At 36.1% G+C, this 19,757-nt stretch overlaps 1 protein-coding gene across 1 annotated transcript in view; it reads right to left on the bottom strand.

Annotated features, from left to right (window-relative positions):
* The window catches only part of YME1L1 (YME1 like 1 ATPase), a 63,404-nt gene that overhangs the window by 28,700 nt on the left and 14,947 nt on the right, over nt 1-19,757 (bottom strand). Inside the window, exons 3-8 of the mRNA XM_007936399.2 lie at nt 11,480-11,642; nt 9,354-9,452; nt 7,450-7,559; nt 5,635-5,785; nt 5,161-5,244; nt 2,088-2,170 (exon numbers count right to left, since the gene is read on the bottom strand). Of these exons, the coding sequence (XP_007934590.1) occupies nt 2,088-2,170; nt 5,161-5,244; nt 5,635-5,785; nt 7,450-7,559; nt 9,354-9,452; nt 11,480-11,642 (690 nt within the window). The remainder of the gene's footprint in view (nt 1-2,087; nt 2,171-5,160; nt 5,245-5,634; nt 5,786-7,449; nt 7,560-9,353; nt 9,453-11,479; nt 11,643-19,757) is intronic.

Below are 19,757 nucleotides of genomic sequence, written 5' to 3'. Positions count from 1 at the left end.
TGGTCAATGACATGAGACAAAGTATATGTGAACTGCTGTATGAAAAGTGAATTTACTCTGTAAATCTTCACCCAAATCCTAATAAAAAAAAAAAGAATGTGGCATCGGTGGAAGTCTCAATAACCACCTGAGATATGCAGATGACACAACTCTCTGCTTGCTGAAAGTGAAGATGACTTGAAGCACTTACTGATGAAGGTCAAAGACTATAGACTTCAGTATGGATTACACCTCAAGATAAAGAAAACAAAAATCCTCACAACTGGATCAATAACCCACATCACATTAAAGGGAGAAAAGATTGAAGTCATCAGGGTTTTCATTTAACTTGGCTCAATCAACACCCATGGAAGGAGCAGTCAAGAATCATAGGTAGTATTGCACTGGGCAAATCTACAAAACACCTCTTTAAAGTGTTAAGGAGCAAAGATATCACCTAGAAGACTAAGGTGCACCTAACCCAAGCTTTGGTATTTTCAATCATCTCATATGCAAATGAAAATTAGAGAATGAATAAGGAAGACTGAAGAAAAGTTGATGCCTTTGAATTGTGGTGTTGGCGAAGAATACTGAAAATACCATGGATTATCAGAAGAACTAACAAACACGTCCTGGAAGACGTGCTGCCAAAATGCTCCTTAATGTGGGAATGGCCAGATTTTATCTTACTTACTTTGGTCACGTTATTAGAAGGGACCAGTCTCTGGAAAAACTACCATGCTTGGTAAATTACAGTCAAGAAAAAAGGGAAAGATCCTCAATGGCTACAATGATGGGCGAGCAGAGATTGTGAGGAGGGTGCAGGACTGGGCAGCGTTTTGTTCTGTTGTACACAGGCTTGTTATTAGTGGGAGCCGACTCTCCAGCACCTAACAACTAACAGCAACAATCCCTCAGGAAATCTTGTTGGATCTACCTTTAAAATATATACATAGATTCTACTTACTTTTCACCAAGTCTATTGCTACAAAGTCAGTCTATGCCACCATCACCACTTGCCTTGACTGCTATCAGACAATAACCTCAACACCTCATTTAAAATTACAACTGCTCTTCCAGAACTCTCAATCACCTTTACCCTGTTCTGTTTTCCTTCCATAATACTTACCACTTTTTAACATACTTTATTATTTTCTTTAGCACACTACTGTCCCAATTCCTAGCACCAGAAGTGAAGCTCGATAAAGGCAGAGGTTATTCTTTCTTGTTCTAGTCTAGTACCTAGAAAGGGCCTGGCACTTAATAGACACTAATAGATATTTGTTAAACAAATGAAATAGTCACTTAATTGTCTATAAACTAGCATTCATCCATTTTATTAAGAAATACTATTATCTAGTACGTTTTATAGGAGCTCTAGTGGTGTAGTGCCTAAGGCATTTGACTGCTAATCAGAAGGTTGGCGGTTCAAACCCACCAGCCACTCCTCCAAAGGAAGATTGGGCAATCTACTTTCATAGAGATACCACCTCAGGAGCCCAAGGAGGGGTCGCTATGAGTCAGGAGCAACTCAGTAGCAATAAGTTATTTTTTTTTATCATTACGGAGTAGATTGACCAATCTTCCTTCTGAGGAGTAGCTGATGGGTTTGAACTGCCAGCCTTCTGGTTAGCAGAAGGTACTACATATACCACCTCAGAAATCCAAGGAGGGGCTGCTATGAGCAGAATCGACTTGATGGCAGTTGTGTCTGTGGTTACAAATAGAAGGAACAGGTGTAAAGAAATACCATTTACTGAGTATCTACTATGTGCCAGGCACATACATTATCTGTGAGATTCTATAGGATCTTGCTAAAGGCACACAGCCAATAAACAGCAAAACTGAATTTAAAATCCTACTTTGTCTCTAACGTCCATAATTATCCCACTATATCTGGTTGTCCTACAAAAATCAGTACCAAGACCTGTCATGAGATAAAGAACAATCTTTTGCTGCTGCCACTTAACCCAAAAGTGTAAAGTTTCTAAGAGTTTTGGAAGTAATTTTACCTATTTCAGAATAACTTTTACACTCAAATGTTACAGTTACATAGAGTAACAATTACATACTATTTGAAGTATGGCAAGGAAAATTTTTGAACTTACTCCTTTAACATGTTCAAAGGTGACATTTTTCATTTGGACAGGATCTACTGCAGAATCAAGCCCTGTTGTCGTCCGGAAGCGTACTAATGAGAAGAAGAGAAAACATATGTGATAGGGTCACATAATTATAAACAGCTTAGTTTACATGGGGAATAAAGCAAAGTCCAGAGAAATTAAATATCTGAACAACCTGAGGTAACAAAAAAACTAAGTCAAAGGACTAGAAACTAGATTTTCAGGGTCTCTAGACCAAGTTCAAGGACTAAAGAGTCACACTGAAACAATATTTTTGTACTTTCCAATTAAAACCAAGAATTATTCACCTCTTCTTGTAATAATCAATAGAAATCTTGAACAAGCGGCCCTCAACCTTCAGCCTGTAGGAAAATGACTTGAGAAACATATGAAGATGCAGGTTCCCAGGCTATAGCACAGAACTCCTAGTTTACAGGTTTGAAATAGGGCCCTGGAAAGCTTGCATTTTTTAACAAGTATCCTTAGTTATTCTGATATAAGTGACCATGGATCTACACTTTAAAGTACACTGCTTTAAACACAGCACAAAAAAAAATTGGCACAGGTGTTTAAAAAAAAAAAAAGAGAGAAATAACACAATACTTCACTTTTCATGTAGCACTGTTTTCATGTAGGCTTCCTTCTGACAGGTGGTATTAGTTGCTCTCAGATGGTAATAAGAAAGATCAAGTAATGTTTGGTAGGACAGTAAAATACCTGACATCAAACCTTGGGGAATGTAGATCTCTTTCTAAGGTAAAAACTCCCAAACTAGAGCAATTATAAATGAGTAAACTCAGAAACTTCTAATATCCTTAGAAGAAGCCATTGAGAAGGAAAAAACATAGGGTAGTAAAAAAAAAAAAAAAAAAAGTTGGACACGACTCATAGCGACCCCTTCTTGGGTTTCTGAGGCAGTATCACTACAGAAGTAGACTGCCCAACCTTCCTTCTGAGGAGTGGCTCGTGGGTTTGAACTGCCAGCCTCCTGGTTAGCAGTCAAATGCCTTAGGCACTACGCCACCAGAGCTCCTACAAGACTAGCAAAAAACATTGAACATATCAAGCGGAAACAACAAATTTAAACTATTAGTTCCAGAATGGACATTAAAGGAGGTTTTAGCCTAAGTTACCTTATAGGATCTATATAAAGAGACGTAATAAATAATGCAAATCAATTTGCAGCAGAATCCTTTGGACTTAATAGAAAATTACAAAGGCAATGTATTTCATATATTTTTTTCCCATTCAATGGTTCAGACACATTTTATTTCATGACATTAGTTGCAATTCCCACAATTTACATTTCATATTTTAATATATGCTTTCTTTAATGGTACACACGAATTAAAAAACACACAAGAATCAAAGCTTCACTTGGAAGGGGATCTATGTAGAAGGTCCTGGATAGAGAGGGAGAACAATGTGGAACAAAACTCAAAATCATTTGGGGGGGAAAAAAAGGGGGGTGGACCAGGTTTGCTGGTCCGATATAGCCTGGTGGAACCACTGAGACTATGGCCCTGAGCTGCCCTTCAGGTCTGAAATTGAACCCACACCTGTGGTTTCCAGCCAAACAAAAGACAGGCATATGAGTTGAACATTTACCTGAGATAGATACACTCCTTGGAGAGAACAATCATGGGGGAAAGAAGGGCTGCTTATGCACAGGGAGACAGCTCAGGGGGCAGGAGTGCATGGAGAGATGGACACAGGGAAGAGGTATCTATGGGGAGGAAGTGGGAGGGGAGCTGCTGCACTGTGGTAAAATGTGGTCAATGACATGAGACAAAGTATATGTGAACTGCTGTATGGAAAGTGAATTTGCTCTGTAAATCTTCACCCAAATCACAATTAAAAAAAAAAAAAAAGAAAAAGAAAACATAATTATAGCTTGAAATTGAAAAAAAAAAAAAGGAACAATTAGAGCTTATTCCATGCCTTTCTTGCCAGCTCATATCACTCCCAACATCCCTATAATGGTTCCTTTTTGGGGGGAAAAAAAAGAGATTGGGACAAGTGAAGGTAGAAATAAAAACCTATTTCTGGATGTTAGAAAGTCATTCCAGTTTTGATGCCCCAAAAAACAAAAAGTATCTATGGTTGCATGCAAGTTCTGGGATAATTACTGATCCAGGTCAGTCAATGCTTTTCAATATACATTTTTTTTCTCTCATCAAAGTCAATCGTGAAGATGGTAGAATACAATACACAGAGTAAAAACTGAATGCTGGTTGAAATTTTAATTGAAAACACTCAACCTGACATTACTTCAATTTAGATGGACAAACTGAAAAAATACTAATTGGGACTAATTTAAATTATTTTTTAAAAAAATTTCAATATATCATCTTTGAAATAAAAGACTATTTCTCTTTGTAATGCTATTGTAAAATTCTTCTGTAGAATTTTATAGTTGTATAATTGGATACAAACAAAACCCAAACTCACTGCCATAAAGTTGGATCCAAATCATAATGATCCCTCTTTGGGTTTCCGAGGTGGTATCACTACAGAAGTGATTGCCCAACCTTCCTTCTGTGGAGTGGCTAGTGGGTTTGAACCGCCAGCCTGCTGGTTAGCAGTGAAATGCTTTAGGCACTATGCCACCAGAGCTGGGAGAGTAACCACTAACCATGTTGAACTAACATTTTATAGTCTAATACAATCCTTGGAATATCCACAAAATAATCAATTTTCTTTCAAAAATCCCTAAAAAATTCATTAAAAATCTAGAATTTTTAATTTTTATTTTCAGTGGGAAGAGTAAGAATAATATATTGTCTAAGGGCACTTTTCTTGGAATTCATCACACTATGTAAATATAATAAGTCCTCTGACATTGTAGATGGTACAAATCATAACAGACTGAAATTATTTTACTTACAAAAACAATGTCAAAGGTACTTAAATTGAGAAATCTTGACTTAGGAATGAAAAGTCTACTTCTCAGAATGGACTTTTTTATCTAATTTATAGGGAGATTAGCTATGAAAAGGAAATCAGTATTTAAAAGAATAACCAAATTACAAATCCAGTAAATAAAAAGAGCCTTTACCAGATAAAAATGGGTTTTTCAAGAGTCCATAAATGCCAAGCAGCAGCAGAACAAGGAGAAACAGCCGAGTTCGCCTTAGGGAATCTGGAAGGAGAAGCAAAAGCCTTACATTAAATGACATCAAGGAAATATGGCAGCTCAGTGAACTGCAACTGTTAGGCTGCTGTTGGTACTCATACTTCTTAACATGCAACTTTGGAACATTTACCATGATTTTCTTTCAGCATCCTGTTATCAAGAAGTTCACAAAGCCACTGGGGTTAGAAACACATTGCTACTTCTGCCTCTGACTCTGAGATGTCTCTCTTGAGAAAGTCAATGTGCTGGCAGACATTTTCTCGTTCACACAGCTTACATTGCAAATACCATGGAAGATGATCAATGTGAAGACAGATTTTTACAAAGTTATTTCTACTCATTTAAACGGAGGAGCAGGACTTCTTTCCAAACATGGGTAATATCAAATTAACTTACCATTGGTTTTTTGTGTCAGTGCTTGAGCTTTCAGAAAACCCTCTGCAAAACCAGTTTTAAATGCATCTTGGTGGGCTTCAGGTATATTTTTGGTTTTCATAAGTTTGTCCAAACTTTCAACATCTGATCCTCTGTCCCGCAAAAGAAACCCCTAAATACACAAATAATATATTAGTGTTTGTTGGCTACACAGATAACACTCCAGCAATACTGGGACTATCCCTAAAAAATATTAATTAAAATTCTAGACTCCTTTTTATTGTCAGTGGGGAAAAAACAAATTAAGACCCAACAATGATCCCTTGGCTCCAATTTCAGGCAAATGATAGACAGTTATGTAAGGTGAACAATAACACAAGTGAGGTATGTACTCCTTAGAATAATCAAGCATACAAGATCAAAACAGGGTCAAAGCTTCAAAGGCAAGAAGGGATAGGAAAGAAGGACAAATGGAAATGGTAAATACAGGAAGAAAGTGGGAAGAGTGCTACTATATTGTAGGCAATGCAATCAATGCATAAAACAAAATGTGTGTGAATTTTGAATGGAAAACAAATTTGCTCTGTAAACTTTTAACCAAATCACAAAATGTAAAGAAAAAAAAAGTAAAATTCTGAAACTCAAAAAAAAAAAAAAAAAAGAAAAGAAAAGAAAAAAGACTCAACAATTAAATACTGAATCAATGACTAGGAAATTAACACTAAACAAAGTGACATCACTCTGCAAAAACTCTATACCAAAACAGTTAATAGGGCACCTGTTGAGTTCAGATTCTAATGACTTGATGCTCACAACCTTTGTCCTGATCAATTTGTTAAATAAATGTTTACTGAGAGCTTTTGTATGCTCAGCCCTGTATATTGTCTAAAGTTATAAAAATCAATAGGACACTGATCTAAAAGCTTTCCGTTTATGGGGGAGAAATACGTCCATAAGTTTTTAAAATCATAGAGATATTATGCTAGAAATAAGTGCGTGGTATGGTGGTAAAAGAAGTGCTTTCTATGAAAGTCAGAAAAGGCCTTACAGAGAGTAAGACCTGAAAGATACAGGCAACAAACACATGTACAATTTGATAGAAGCATGAAATAGCAACCTTTGCTCAAGAACCATAATCAGTCTTATATAGGGAACTGTAAAATGCTAAGAGGAAAAGTGGGGGTCGGGAGAGGATAGCACATTGAAAGATGAGAACAGAAAAATGGCAGGCAGAGGCTAAATGATGAAATGCCCTATTATGCCATGTCAAAAGTTTGACAATGAAGCAGAGAAATGTAAGTAGATTATCAATTTAAAAAATTGAGTTGATGGCAGTTTGGAAGCAACAGAACTAAAGGCAAAGAAACTAAATGAGTGTTTATTGAGTCAAAGAGGCCAAAACTGGTTACAACTCATTTATGGCAGTGGCAGTGAGGATGAAGGAAAACTTAAGAAATATTCAGGAAGTTAGATTAATAGGACTTTAATGATCAATGGATGTGGGAGGTGAGGGAAGATGGACAAATCTAGGTTGATGACCAGATTTTTAATTTGGGTGAATGGGTGGATGCCACTCATTAATATAGAGAACACATAAGCAAATGCAGCTACGTGGGGAAAAATCAGACCAATTTTTGTCAAACAGATGAATCAACAGAAAAGTCCTATACTCAGATAAGCTGTAATTATAATGATGATTACACAGGTTACCACATTATAAGTGGAAAGAAAAGAGAAAATACATTAGACAACAAGAAGTAACAAATACTGAAAAATTTATTACTTTGAAAATTACTGCATTCTAGACCCCTCTTCCTCCAAAAAAGGTCCAATTACCTTCACAAACGATGGTGCTATATGCTGTGTTTCTGCTAATCTTTCAGAGGTAGACTGTAGACGTCGTGTTCTTGATTTTAAAGTTTTAAAACCCCGAGACTGTATGAAAACTGAAAAAAAAGTATCACTTACTTTTTGTTATTACTTTATTTTTTTCACAAGAAAAAAACCTAGATTCAAAGCTCTGACACTATACATGTACATTAGTTTACAGACTTATTTTTTCACACAGGTCTTTTACTGGACATTTAACATCTTTTACAAGTTTTTTTTCTATCCTTTTGAGAAAAAGAATCTTAAGCATTCCATTTAGTTCATGATTAAAGGGGGAAAACAGTAAATATAGAAGAGGATTTTACAATATAATTTGAAAAAAATAAAAAGGGTAGCAACACTAATAAAATCATAACAGTTACTCAAAAAGCTAAGTCACTAAAATTGGTTGCATCTATACAATTAATTTTACATTTTTCTTGACAATTACAGGATGTAAAAAAATAAGATAAAATTTAAGGAAAGACAAAGTAGAGTATTAAAAGCCTAATTCCTCAAACCTCAATCTCTATCAACAATAGAAACAAACAATTGTTATCATCTATCACCATTCTTGCCAGAAGTAAACACAGTTAACAATTTCATGACTATCCTTCTATGCATACAAATACATAAAAACTACTCTGGAAATTATATTTACTTTTCTGCAAGTATCTTATTTTACTCAACAATATACTGCAAACAATTTTCAAAACAGCAAACACTGCATTTAATTTAATAGCTGGTTATAGTTTCTTAATTTATGAGATTTCTACAATTCACTCAACAACTTCCTTACTATGGACCATAAGTGTTTCCATAAGAAATATGCAATAAACATCTGTGTATATCTAAATCTTTAAGATCACATGTAGACAAAATTCCTAAAAGTGAAATTATATTATGGTTATTGTAATCAATGTCATGAAACAAAAGGTACATTAACTGTTGAATGGAAAATAAATTTGCTATGTAAACTTTCATGCAAATCACAAAAAAACTGCCCAGTTGTGCCCTGCCCAAATTCCTGATATAAAAGAATCTATGAGATATAAGGCAATGATTGTTGCTTTATATCACAAAGGAAAAAAGTGAAACTATAAGGTACAATTTTTTTTTGCTGTTGTTCGGTACTATCAAGATGGCTCTGACTCATATTAACCCTATGTATAACACAATGAAACACTCACTGACTGGTCATGTTCCATCCAAATTTTATTAGACACTAAGAAAATGCCCTGCAAAAAGGCAGTTATCAATTTATGCTACCAGCAATAAAAAGACTTCCTTTTCTTCATGTCTTTGCCAACACTGAATAATATAAATCTTTTTAATATGATGAGCAAAATCTCATGGGCGGAAAAATGTATCTTGTTTTAAATTGCATTTCCCTCATCATAATGAGGGAGATTTTTGAAAAATTTTTTCTATTTCTATTGACTATGTCATTAGTGAACTGACTATTTATGATCTTTGCACATTTTTTTCTAGTTTTATTTGGACAGGTCTATGGAGGAGCTCTGGTGGTACAGTAGTTAAAGCATCCAACTGCTAACTCAAAGTTTGGTGGTTCGAACCTACCAGCCTCTCTGTGGAGAAAGATAAGGCAGTATGCATCTATAAAAAGTTACAGCATTGGAAACCCTACAGGGTAGTTCTACTCTGTCCTATAAGGTCACTCTGAGTCAGAATCAACTTGATGGCAGTGGGTTTGGTTTGGGTTTATGGATGTTATACATAATAACCTATAGTTGTATATAACTAATATGTAATTATATATAATTAATCTCATTAAAGAAGATAATGAGAATAACATATTAAATTAATTTATAATTTTTTTCAAAATAAGAAATAGAGTTGTTGTTTCATACCTGGCCAGTACTGAAGATCTGAACAAATGCTTTGAAGAGTTCTTGGATGTTTTCGGTATAAGCAAGATGAACGTAAAGTACTGAATACATCCAAATAACCTGGAAGAAAATTTAAAAAATAAATAACCTAATTTCCAAACAAAAAATAATTATATAGGAAATAGCTAATGTTATCAAATATTACAAAAATGAAAACACGGTAATTTTCACCTTATATATTTACCCATGATATGATCTTGGTCTTACAACACCATCTCAAGTATTGCTATTTTGTAATCTAATTAATCATGAATTCTCAGTGTTCTTCAGTTTACTCCTTGTTCATTAAACTACCTTTTTTATCTGATATACAAGTACAGATGTCAAAGAAACAAAATTCAAATTAATAGAGATAAAAGATACAATATTTAGGTTAAAGTTACTTTTAAGTTAACATAAAGAGATAATGAATTGTCATTTCCCAGAAACAAAAGCTCTAGTGAAGAACAAGATAAAACACTGCAAACCAGAGGTACTGTTGCCTTTCCATCTTAAAGTCTTTCCATAGCTGTGAGCCATAAATATTCTGGTATTCTTTCCTAACTCTTATTCTTGACTGATAAGCCCTGTTCTACTTTACATCAAGGATTCCAGAGAAAAAGTCACTATCAACAACAGAAACAAACAGTAGTTATCATCTATCCTTTGTCTTGCTTAGGGTTCAATGATTCTTGTAAGAACCCTTAGGGTCAAGTGAAGAAATCCCTTCCACAAACATATACTTTCCTAAACCTAAAAAATAGCTGATGATATGAGGAACAACCTGAAAGAGAAATGTAAACATGCAAATTGGAAGAGCAAAAGGAGTAATATTGATAACAAATACTTAACTCTTTGCACCACCCTTTGCACCACCATTTCTTTATTCAATAGCCTTATATGAAGTAAAGGTAGAGGCAGACTGAAGAATCAGTAAATGAACTAAGCTAGCACAAAGTACAGCTCCAGTGTAAACTTTGTCAGAAAACTGTTGAAACCTGTTCTTTTGTGCCTAGGCTTTTACAGCTTGTACTGGCTTTTTAAAATGTTCTCATATCTAACACATTTTGATAATTCTCTACCACTCCTTTTTTAGTACCATTCAAAAAGAAATGCATGAAGTTGGCCTATCAAAAAACTTTATATAGTATAAGCCAACTAAGTTGTTATACTATTAGATTGCTATAAAACTCAATAAATTTGTAAACTTTCCGTAAAAGAAGAGTCCATAACTGTCTCATCCCCAATGAATCCTCAGATTAATATGTTACTTGGAATCCAACAAACGTCATCTAAATTAAAAAAAAAAAAAAAAAAGCACTCACCTAAGTGCAATGTGTTATTGTAGACTGGATTGGATCTTGGAATAAAAAAAGGATACAGTGGAAAAACGTTATAGCCATACCTTTATTGTGCTTCACAGATACTGAGTTTTTCATAAATTGAAGGGTAGTTTGTAGAACTCTGCCTCGTGCAAATCTATTGGCATCATTTTCCCAAAAGCACGTGCTTTCTTTTTTTTTTTTTTAATTAGGATTTGGGTGAAGATTTACAGAGTAAATTCACTTTTCATACAGCAGTACGTGCTTTCTTTGTGTCTCTGTGTCATATCCTGGTAATTCTCATAATATTTCAAACTTTTTCATAATGCTATTTTACACTCAATAGACTACAGTATAGTCTAAGTATAACTTTTATAAGCATTAGGAGACCGAAAAATACATGACTCGCTTTATTGCAATATTTGCTTAATTGTAGGGGTCTGCAACTAAGCCTGCAATATCTCTCAGGTATGCCTGTATTTGGTGAAATCCAAACAAAGTCTGTAGTTTTATTAGAAGTATTGTACCAATGCTAATTTCTTAGTTTCGAAAAACGTACCATGGCAACATAAGATGCCAACATTAGGTGAAGGAGATATTGGGAACTCTGTACAACTTTTATACACATTAAAAATTATTCCATAAACAAAAAATTACAAACAAAAACCCACCTCAGGAAAGAACTTGACTCATAGCAAATACTAATAAATGGTAGGTACTACAATAATTATTAATAGTACTAAAATGGCTTGTTTTAATTGGAACCAAAAAAATATATTAACATACCATATTTATTTTCAAAGAAGGACTGTGCAGAGACATGAGATGTATGCCAATGGGAAGAAATATTTTTGCCTTTAAAAAATCCCGGAAGTAGACTGTCCACAAGTTGATCAAGCTGTCCAACTTTTAATTCAGATAATCCAAGGTCCCTTAAGTTAAGTACAGGCTGTAAAAAATGAAGTCAACCATGTAGTTGTTAATATTCTCATGATATTTAAAGAGAAGTTATTATCATATGAAAATAATATAAATTTAAGAACTCCTACAAATACATTGATTTCCTTTTTTTTCTTTTTTTAACTGTGGCCTGGATGAAAGTTTAGACAGTAAATTAACAATTCACACACATTTTATTTCATGACATTAGTAGGAATCCCCACAATGTAAATCTCTCTCCCTTAATTTTTCCCTTTCCATTCTTCTTTCTGTCCCTTCCTGCAGGCTTTGTTATTGGGTAAATGCTGTGCTTTTGGTCTCCTGTGGATGACTATTCTGAGGCGTATACTCCTCATGGGTGTAACCGTTCACTTTATAGGCCTATCTTGGGGCTGAAAGTGATCCCCGTGCAGGCTTCAGTCCTAGGTTTGAAGGGTGTTTAAGGGCCATAGTTTTGGGGGTCTCCTCTGCCTGATCAGTAAGCCTGGTTGTTTTCATGATTTTGAGTTTTGTTCCACATTTCTCTCTCACTCTACCCAGAACCTAATGAGATCCTTTCAGAGTGGTCCGAACTGGCAGTAAGGGATCATCTAGTTCTTCTGGTCTCAGGCTCATGGAGGCTGAGGGTCACATGATCCATTACTCCTTTGGACTAATTCTCTCCACGTCTTTGAATGTCTTAACTCTTCTTTACTCCAGATGTGCAGAGACCAATAGTTACACCTTAGTTGGCCACTTACAAGCTTTTAAGACCCCAGTTGCTACTTACCAAAGTAGGATATAGAACATTTTCTTTATATACTATGTTATGCCAAATTACATTGATGCCCCTCCCCCCAAGATTACTGTCCTGAGCCCCGAGGTTCTGCAACTCATGTCCTCAAAGTTTTTGGTTTTGGCTAAGAAGTTTTCATAACTTTGCCCCCTGTATAGTCTACTGTATTCATCAATATATTTGCAGCATAAGTAAATACACATGGAGATATATTTTATGTCAAATTTGTGGGTATAGACCCTATAGTAGTTAAGGTTGTATGTCAAATTGGCTAGGCCTGGATTTGAGTGGCTGGGTAGCTGGATGTAGTTAATCCCCGCGATGAGATTAGTAATCAACTCCATGGTGGAATCTACTGAGCGCAGCTGAGTAGCTGCCTTAGGGATGTGGTCTGCTTTCAGTATGTAAGAAGCTTTCAGAAAGGTCCTGAGCTTCTTGGCACATAAGGATTCTGCATTTGGCCAAGTCACCAGTGAGTGGCCTGCAATGTTGTCTACTGATGTTTCTCACAGGGATCTCAGGTCTAAGGTCGCACTCCACTCCTGTTTCCACATTTTAGGTCTCTGTTAGAGCAGCACCCAACTCTCGGTACCAAATTCTGTTTTGGTTCTCTAGAGAAGGAAAACCAGTAAAGCTTATAAATGTGTATGTGTGTTTGTGTGTGTACTGACCTCCCACTTATTGTATATTGCCTTCTTCTTCACCCAAGTTAGGAGTGCTGGTGACACAGTGGTAAAGGAGTTCAGCTGCGAAGCAAAAGGTCAGCAATTCAAACCACCAGTCGCTCCATGGGAGAAAGATGAGGCATTGTTTCTATAATGATTCACAGTCTTAGAAACCCTATGGGGCAATTCTACACTGTCCTATAGGGTGGCTATTAGTCAGAATTGACTTGACAGCAATGGGTTTCATCCAAGGTAACATGTATCCACCCTTTAGTTACTGGTTTACCTTCCCTTCCCCTTCCACTCCTGATAACCATCAATGAATGTTTCTTTTTGTGTGACGACCTTTTCTTTACTTTTAAAATAGTGGTCTCATACAATAATTGTCCTTTAGTGATTGACTAATTTCACTCGGAATATCATTCAGGTTTATCCATATTATGAGATGTTTTGCAAATTCATTGTTATTCTTTAACTCTGTATAGTACCGTCGTTTTACTGATTTAGTCATTGATGAGTATTTAGATTGTTTCCATCTTTTTGCTATCGTTAATAGTGCTGTGATGAACATACGTGTGCACATATCTATTCATGTCATAGCTCTTATTTCTCTGGGATATACACCTAATGGTAGGATTGCTGGATCATATGGTATTTCTATTCTGACTTTTTAAGAAAATGCCATACTACTTTCCACAGCGGTAGTACCATTTTACAATCCCCCCAGCAGTGTATGAGGGTTGTAATATCTCCACACACTTGCCAGTATTCATAGTTTTCTGTTATCGAACTTTACTATTAATGCTGTGGTAAGATACCACATTGTTGTTTTGTTTGCATCTTCTAATGGCTAATGATCACAAGCCTTTCTTCATGTTTATTGGCCTCCTGAACATCTTTGGTGTGTCTGTTTTTTAATTGGATTTTTTAATTGGATTATTTGTCTTTTTTTAATTTTTATTGAGGTGTTGAAGTTTTCTATACATTTTAGAGATTAGTCCCTTGTCCATTATGTCAGTGCCCCATTTTTTCCCCTAGTCTGTGGGCTCTCTTTTTACTCTTTTGGTGAAATCTTTTAATGCACATAAATGTCTGATTTTCAGAAGGTCTCAGACATCTAGTTTGTCTTCTGGTGTTTATGTGTTTTTAGTTACATTTATTAGTGTATTTATGACATGTATTAGGGCCCCAACTTTGGCCCTAGTTTTTCTTTGATGATCTTGATAATGTTTATATTTAGGTCTTTGATCTATCTTGAATTCGTTTTGTATATGGTATGACATATAGGTCCTATTTCATTTTTTTGCAAATAGATATTCAGTTTTACTAGCACTATTTGTTAAAAAGACTCTCTCTTCCCCATTTAATGACTTTTGGCCCTTTGTGAAAGATAAGATGAATAGATTTACTTCAGGGTTCTCCATTCTCTTCCACTGTGCCATGTGTCTGTCATTATCCAATACCAGGCTGTTTTGATTATCATGGCTGTGTAGAAGGTTTTGAGATTGGGAAGTGTAAGGGCTCTTACTTTGTTCTTCTTTTTTAGCAGCGCTTTACTTATCTGGGTTCTCTTTCTTAAGTTGGTGATTAGTTTCTCCATCTCTTTAAAGAATGATGATGGAATCTGGATTGGGACTGAATTATATCTGTAGATCACTTTGGGTAGTATTGACATTTTCACAATGTTAAATCTTTCTAACCACGACTGTTCCATTCATGTAGTTGTCTCTTGGTTTCTTATAGTAGTGTTTTGTAGTTTTCTTTGTATAGGTCTTTTATGTCTCTGGTTAGATTTATTCCTAAGCACTTCAACTTTTGGGTGGCTATTGTAAATGGCGTTGCTTTTACGATTTCCTTTTCAGAGTTCTCTTCATGGTGTAAAGGAATCCCACTGATTTTGTAAGTTGATCTTGCAACTTTGCTGAATCTTTCAATTAGTTTCAGTAATTTTTGTGCTGTGTCTTTGGGTTTTTCTATGTATCAGATATCATTTACAAACATAGTTTTTTCATGCAAACCAAAACCACTAAACTAAGTGAGCATTAACGAACCTGGTGGCACAGTGGTTAAGTGGTTGGCTGCTAATCAAAAGGTTGGTGGTTAAGCATTATCATTCACATAATCAAGTGAAATGGCTCATTTTTTTTCCCTTGCCTTTATAATCTGACCTAGAGCTAGCCTATCATCAAACATTTATGACAGTACAAGAATACTTGCTGAGTTAAAGAGCGTGTTTAAGGGAATTTTCCCAACATTGGGGAAATAATGTGAGGTTGACAGCAAGGTTCCTGAATTGGGGAAATTCTATTCAAGTGATAATTAATCATCGGCACTCCACAGAAGTTTAAAGCTTCTCCCAGCTCCTGATAAACACAAACAAAAGCCCACTTGGATAAAGAAAGGGTATGCTGTTTTACTGCAAGACATCTCTTTCCTCTAGCCTCATTGTTGAAGTCCTTCCTTGAATAAAGAGGTTCTACCAGCCACTCCTCGGAAGGAAGGTTGGGCAATCCTACTTCCGTAGTGATACTGCCTCGGAAACCCAAGGAGGGGTCGCTATGAGTCGGGTTTGACTCGAAGGCACATAACAACAACAACAAAGGGAGCTCTGGTAGCATAGTGCCTAAGGCACTTGACTGCTAACCAGAAGACTGGCGGTTCAAACCCACCAGCCACTCCTCGGAAGGAAGATGGGACAATCCACTTCCATAGTGATACTGCCTCCGAAACCCAAGGAGGGGTCACTGTGAGTCGGGTGCCACTGGATGGTACATAACAACAAAAACAACAAAGTTACCCATACCTAACTTCTAATAAGGAAGAAAATTGAACAAAGTAAAAAATGTGTGAAAACTAGGCAAGAAAATATAGTTACATTTAAACAGTTTTAAAGTAACTACAAACATGAGTTATTTTCTTATCCAAATGAGCTGAGAGAGATACTAAAGAACAATAACATGTTATGTGCCATGCAGTCCTACCGACTCATAGGGACCCCTCCTTGGGTTTCCGAGGCAGTATCACTATGAAAGTAGATTGCCCAACCTTCCTTCTGAGGAGTAGCTAGTGGGTTTGAACCGCCAGCCTTCTGGTTAGCAGTCAAGTGCCTTAGGCACTATGCTACTGAAACCTGACCTACATACAGCAGAGATTAACAGAACAATGAAAGTATCAACTTCTTATGATTGATGTAAAGAAAGATTCATGAATTTTGCAGATCTGGAATGAAGTCTGAGGGCTTGTTACCTACTAGCTTTATGACAAGTCACTCATATTTTTCAAGCCCATTTCCTCATTAATAAAATGATTATGAAATATGCCTTGCCTATTTTTACAGGCATTAGTAAAGATCAAAGGCAGAGACTATGTTTTACTCCTCTACATGTCCTAATGTATACCATGGTGGTACTCAGTAAAAAGTAGGTGAATGTATGATAAAATAAAATACGTAAAAGTTCTGTTTCAACTACTAAAAGCTATATAACAACATAAACCAGATTATTATAATTAAAACAAATACTATAGTAGTCAAGAACTACACTTTGTTGTATGTGAACTGCTGTATGGAAAGTGAATTTGCTCTGTAAATTTTCACCCAAATCACAATTAAAAACAAAAAACCCTAAATGTCCTGGCAGAGAGTGATACTACTATACAAACCAGGACCCACAGATCAAGAGATGTTTCAGGTAAACTGAATTTGAGCTGCAATCTAGGCCTCTGAGAGGACCTCCAGCAAGCAATTTGGGAAATAAACTATATGCATAACAAAAGTCTTATTGGCATCATATATTGAACATAATATGCATAATGACATGACATGATATATTCAGTGGGTCACTCTTCATTAACCAGAGTTCAATGCACTGTGCACAATTGCCATGACCTTGCTGCATTAAAGCTGCACTTGCATCCATCCCTGCACATGCATCTGTGACGTGTTACTTCAGATGATTTATGTCTCTGATTTTCACTTAATATTCCCATGCTTCTCACATAATCCAGAAGTAATCTAGGGGATTCTAATCTAGTAAACATGCAATCCACTCTGTAAAGCCACATCATCTAATTCAGTTTGGGAAATTTTCATTCAATCAGTCCCTCTTCACTTTGGTGTTAATGGGGTGGTGTGCACTATCCTACTGGAACCACTCTGGGTGAACTTCTCCTAACCTGTCAGCACCAGAATTAATTGTTCATGTAATATGATCAAATACATCAAACATATGGCTTTATGGCTATAAGTAAATTTAAAAAAAAAAAAAAAAGAAAAAAAGAACAAAGAACTACACTTTGAAAGTTATCTTTTAAAACAGGAAACAAAAAAGTATATTTACAATACATGAAATTCCAAAGAGGAAAGCACAGATTCTTAACTAAGAATCATGCCTGTGATACTGGGGTATCAGGTCTTAGGAGGAACAAAAAGAAATAAGGTACATATTGATAATAATTACCATACAACACAGTAAAGGCTACCACCTATACAAATAAATAAATAAATAAATAAGTGGTGAGGGAACACAGAACATAGAGCAACTAATTTTTTAAGTCAAATAATGTTTTGGTAACATTTAATATGCAAAATGATGAGGTGGGGAGTTAGGGGATTGTAAGAGACAAAGTCAACAGAGGGCCTAGGATATCTGAGCTATACTAAAATGTTTAATGAAGGAAGAAGTGACCAGAAAGAGGCTATGGCCAACCTGTCAAGAGCCTTGTTAGAATTTAGTTCTGTCAGTAACAGGTTTTATTACTTACAGGAAGACAACAGAGGATAATGAAGATTGAACAGGTTTGTATAACAGCATAAATTCTAAGGCACTTGGTCTGTGGAAGGCTGCGGTCTACAGCTGGAGCCCTGACTTCCATCTTTAGTCTTGACATCAATTCAGACTCCATTTTAAGTTTTATAAGTTATTTCCTAATGCCTCCTGACCTTTAAACAAACTTAAACATACAACTAAAAATGTTATTCTTTGTGGTCAGGCACAGATGTAAAAAGACAGGAACTTTTCAGAGGTTCTTGACACAAGACTCTTATCAGAAATTTTCTGCATGGTGTACCAGTGAGAAAAAAGGCTGATGGACAGGTGATAGACGGTGTGGTTAGAAGGATGGAAGTAACAAATCATGGACCATAGCTATTTGAAGAAAACAAGGTAAAGGGATTGGATGGCTCTCAGTTCCTCTCTGCCCTTTTTTAAAAAATGCATTTTATTGAAATATGATTTATATACAGTGAAATACACAAAACTAAAGTGACATGGATCAATGCTTTTTTTTTTTTTTTGTAGTCCTCCCTCTCCTCTCACCCCTGGCAACCAACAAAGAAAGTTTCCCTCCATATATAAACCCTACCTTGACCCTCCACAACAACAAACTAATACTATATTAGTCCTTCTGTGATGGACTTACTTCACTCAGCATAATGTCCTCCATGTTCAACCATATTATGCAGTGCTTTTCAGACTCTACATTATTCTTTAGTGCTGAATAGCATTCCATTATGTGTACGTACCATAGTTTGGTCATCCACTCTCCTGCTGATGGCACGTAGGTTGTTTCCATCTGTCTGCTACTGTAAATAGTGCTGTGATGAACATGAGCGTGCATGTATCTGTTCCTATCTGGCTCTCACCTCTCTAGAATATATACTTAGTAATGGGATTGCTGGGTCAAATGGTATCTCCAATTCCAGCTTTCTAAGGAATCACCATATTGCTTTCTACAGTGGTTGTGTCATTTCACAGTCACACAAGCAGTGTATGAGAGTCCCAATACCTAAACATCCCCACCAGCATTTGTTATTTTCTGTCTCATTGAACCTTGCCATCAGTGCTGGGGTGAAACGGTATATATCTCATTGTTGTTATACTCTTCTTGGTGAAGTGTCTATTCATGTCTTCTGCCCATTTTTCAATTGGATTATTAATTCCTTTGGTGTTGAGGCATTGGAGTTTTCCATCAGTCTTAGAGATAAGTCCCTTGCCAAATATGTAACTATCAGCAAATATGAATTTGTTGCTGTCATTTTTGTCACGTGCTTTTTCATTGTGTTGATTTCTTTGTTCCATATAATTTTCTATGCTGAGCTCATTTTGTTTGTGAATTGTGTTATCACTTCCTTCATTGCTATTGTTTTAGTTGTTGTTGTTGTTATGTGCCATCAAGTTGGACCCGACTCATAGCGACCCCTCCTTGGGTTTCCAAGGCAGTATCACTGAGGAAGTAGATTGCCCCATCTTCCTTCCGAGGAGTGGCTAGTGGGTTTGAACCGCCAGCCTTCTGGTTAGCAGTCAAGTGCCTTAGGCCACCAGCCTTCTGGTTAGCAGTCAAGTGCCTTAGGCACTACGCTACAAGAGTACTTGCTGAATATTTATGCTGGTCCTCTTTTATTTTGATTAAGGTTTATCATTTCTCTTTGAGGTTACCTTGTGATTTATAGTTTTCTTCCCAAGTGTAGAACAGTCTGTTCTATCTTACAGTTGTCTTGACTTCCCTACCATCTAGAAGTTCAGTAATGACACAGAATTTTTTCCCTCTTTTTGGTTTGTTGTTGTTGTTGTTATGTGCCGTTGAGTCGACCCAATTCATAGCGATCCCTCCTTGGGTTTCCCAGGCAGTATCACTACGGAAGTAGATTGCCCCATCTTCCTTCCGAGGAGTGGCTGGTGGGTTTGAA

Source organism: Orycteropus afer, unplaced genomic scaffold, assembly GCF_000298275.1.
Source record: "Orycteropus afer afer isolate SDZICR_OR568_19922 unplaced genomic scaffold, OryAfe1.0 scaffold00035, whole genome shotgun sequence".
Taxonomy (NCBI): domain Eukaryota; kingdom Metazoa; phylum Chordata; class Mammalia; order Tubulidentata; family Orycteropodidae; genus Orycteropus; species Orycteropus afer.
Note: the sequence above shows the minus strand (reverse complement) of the source record. Positions and strands in the feature narration are given on the sequence as shown.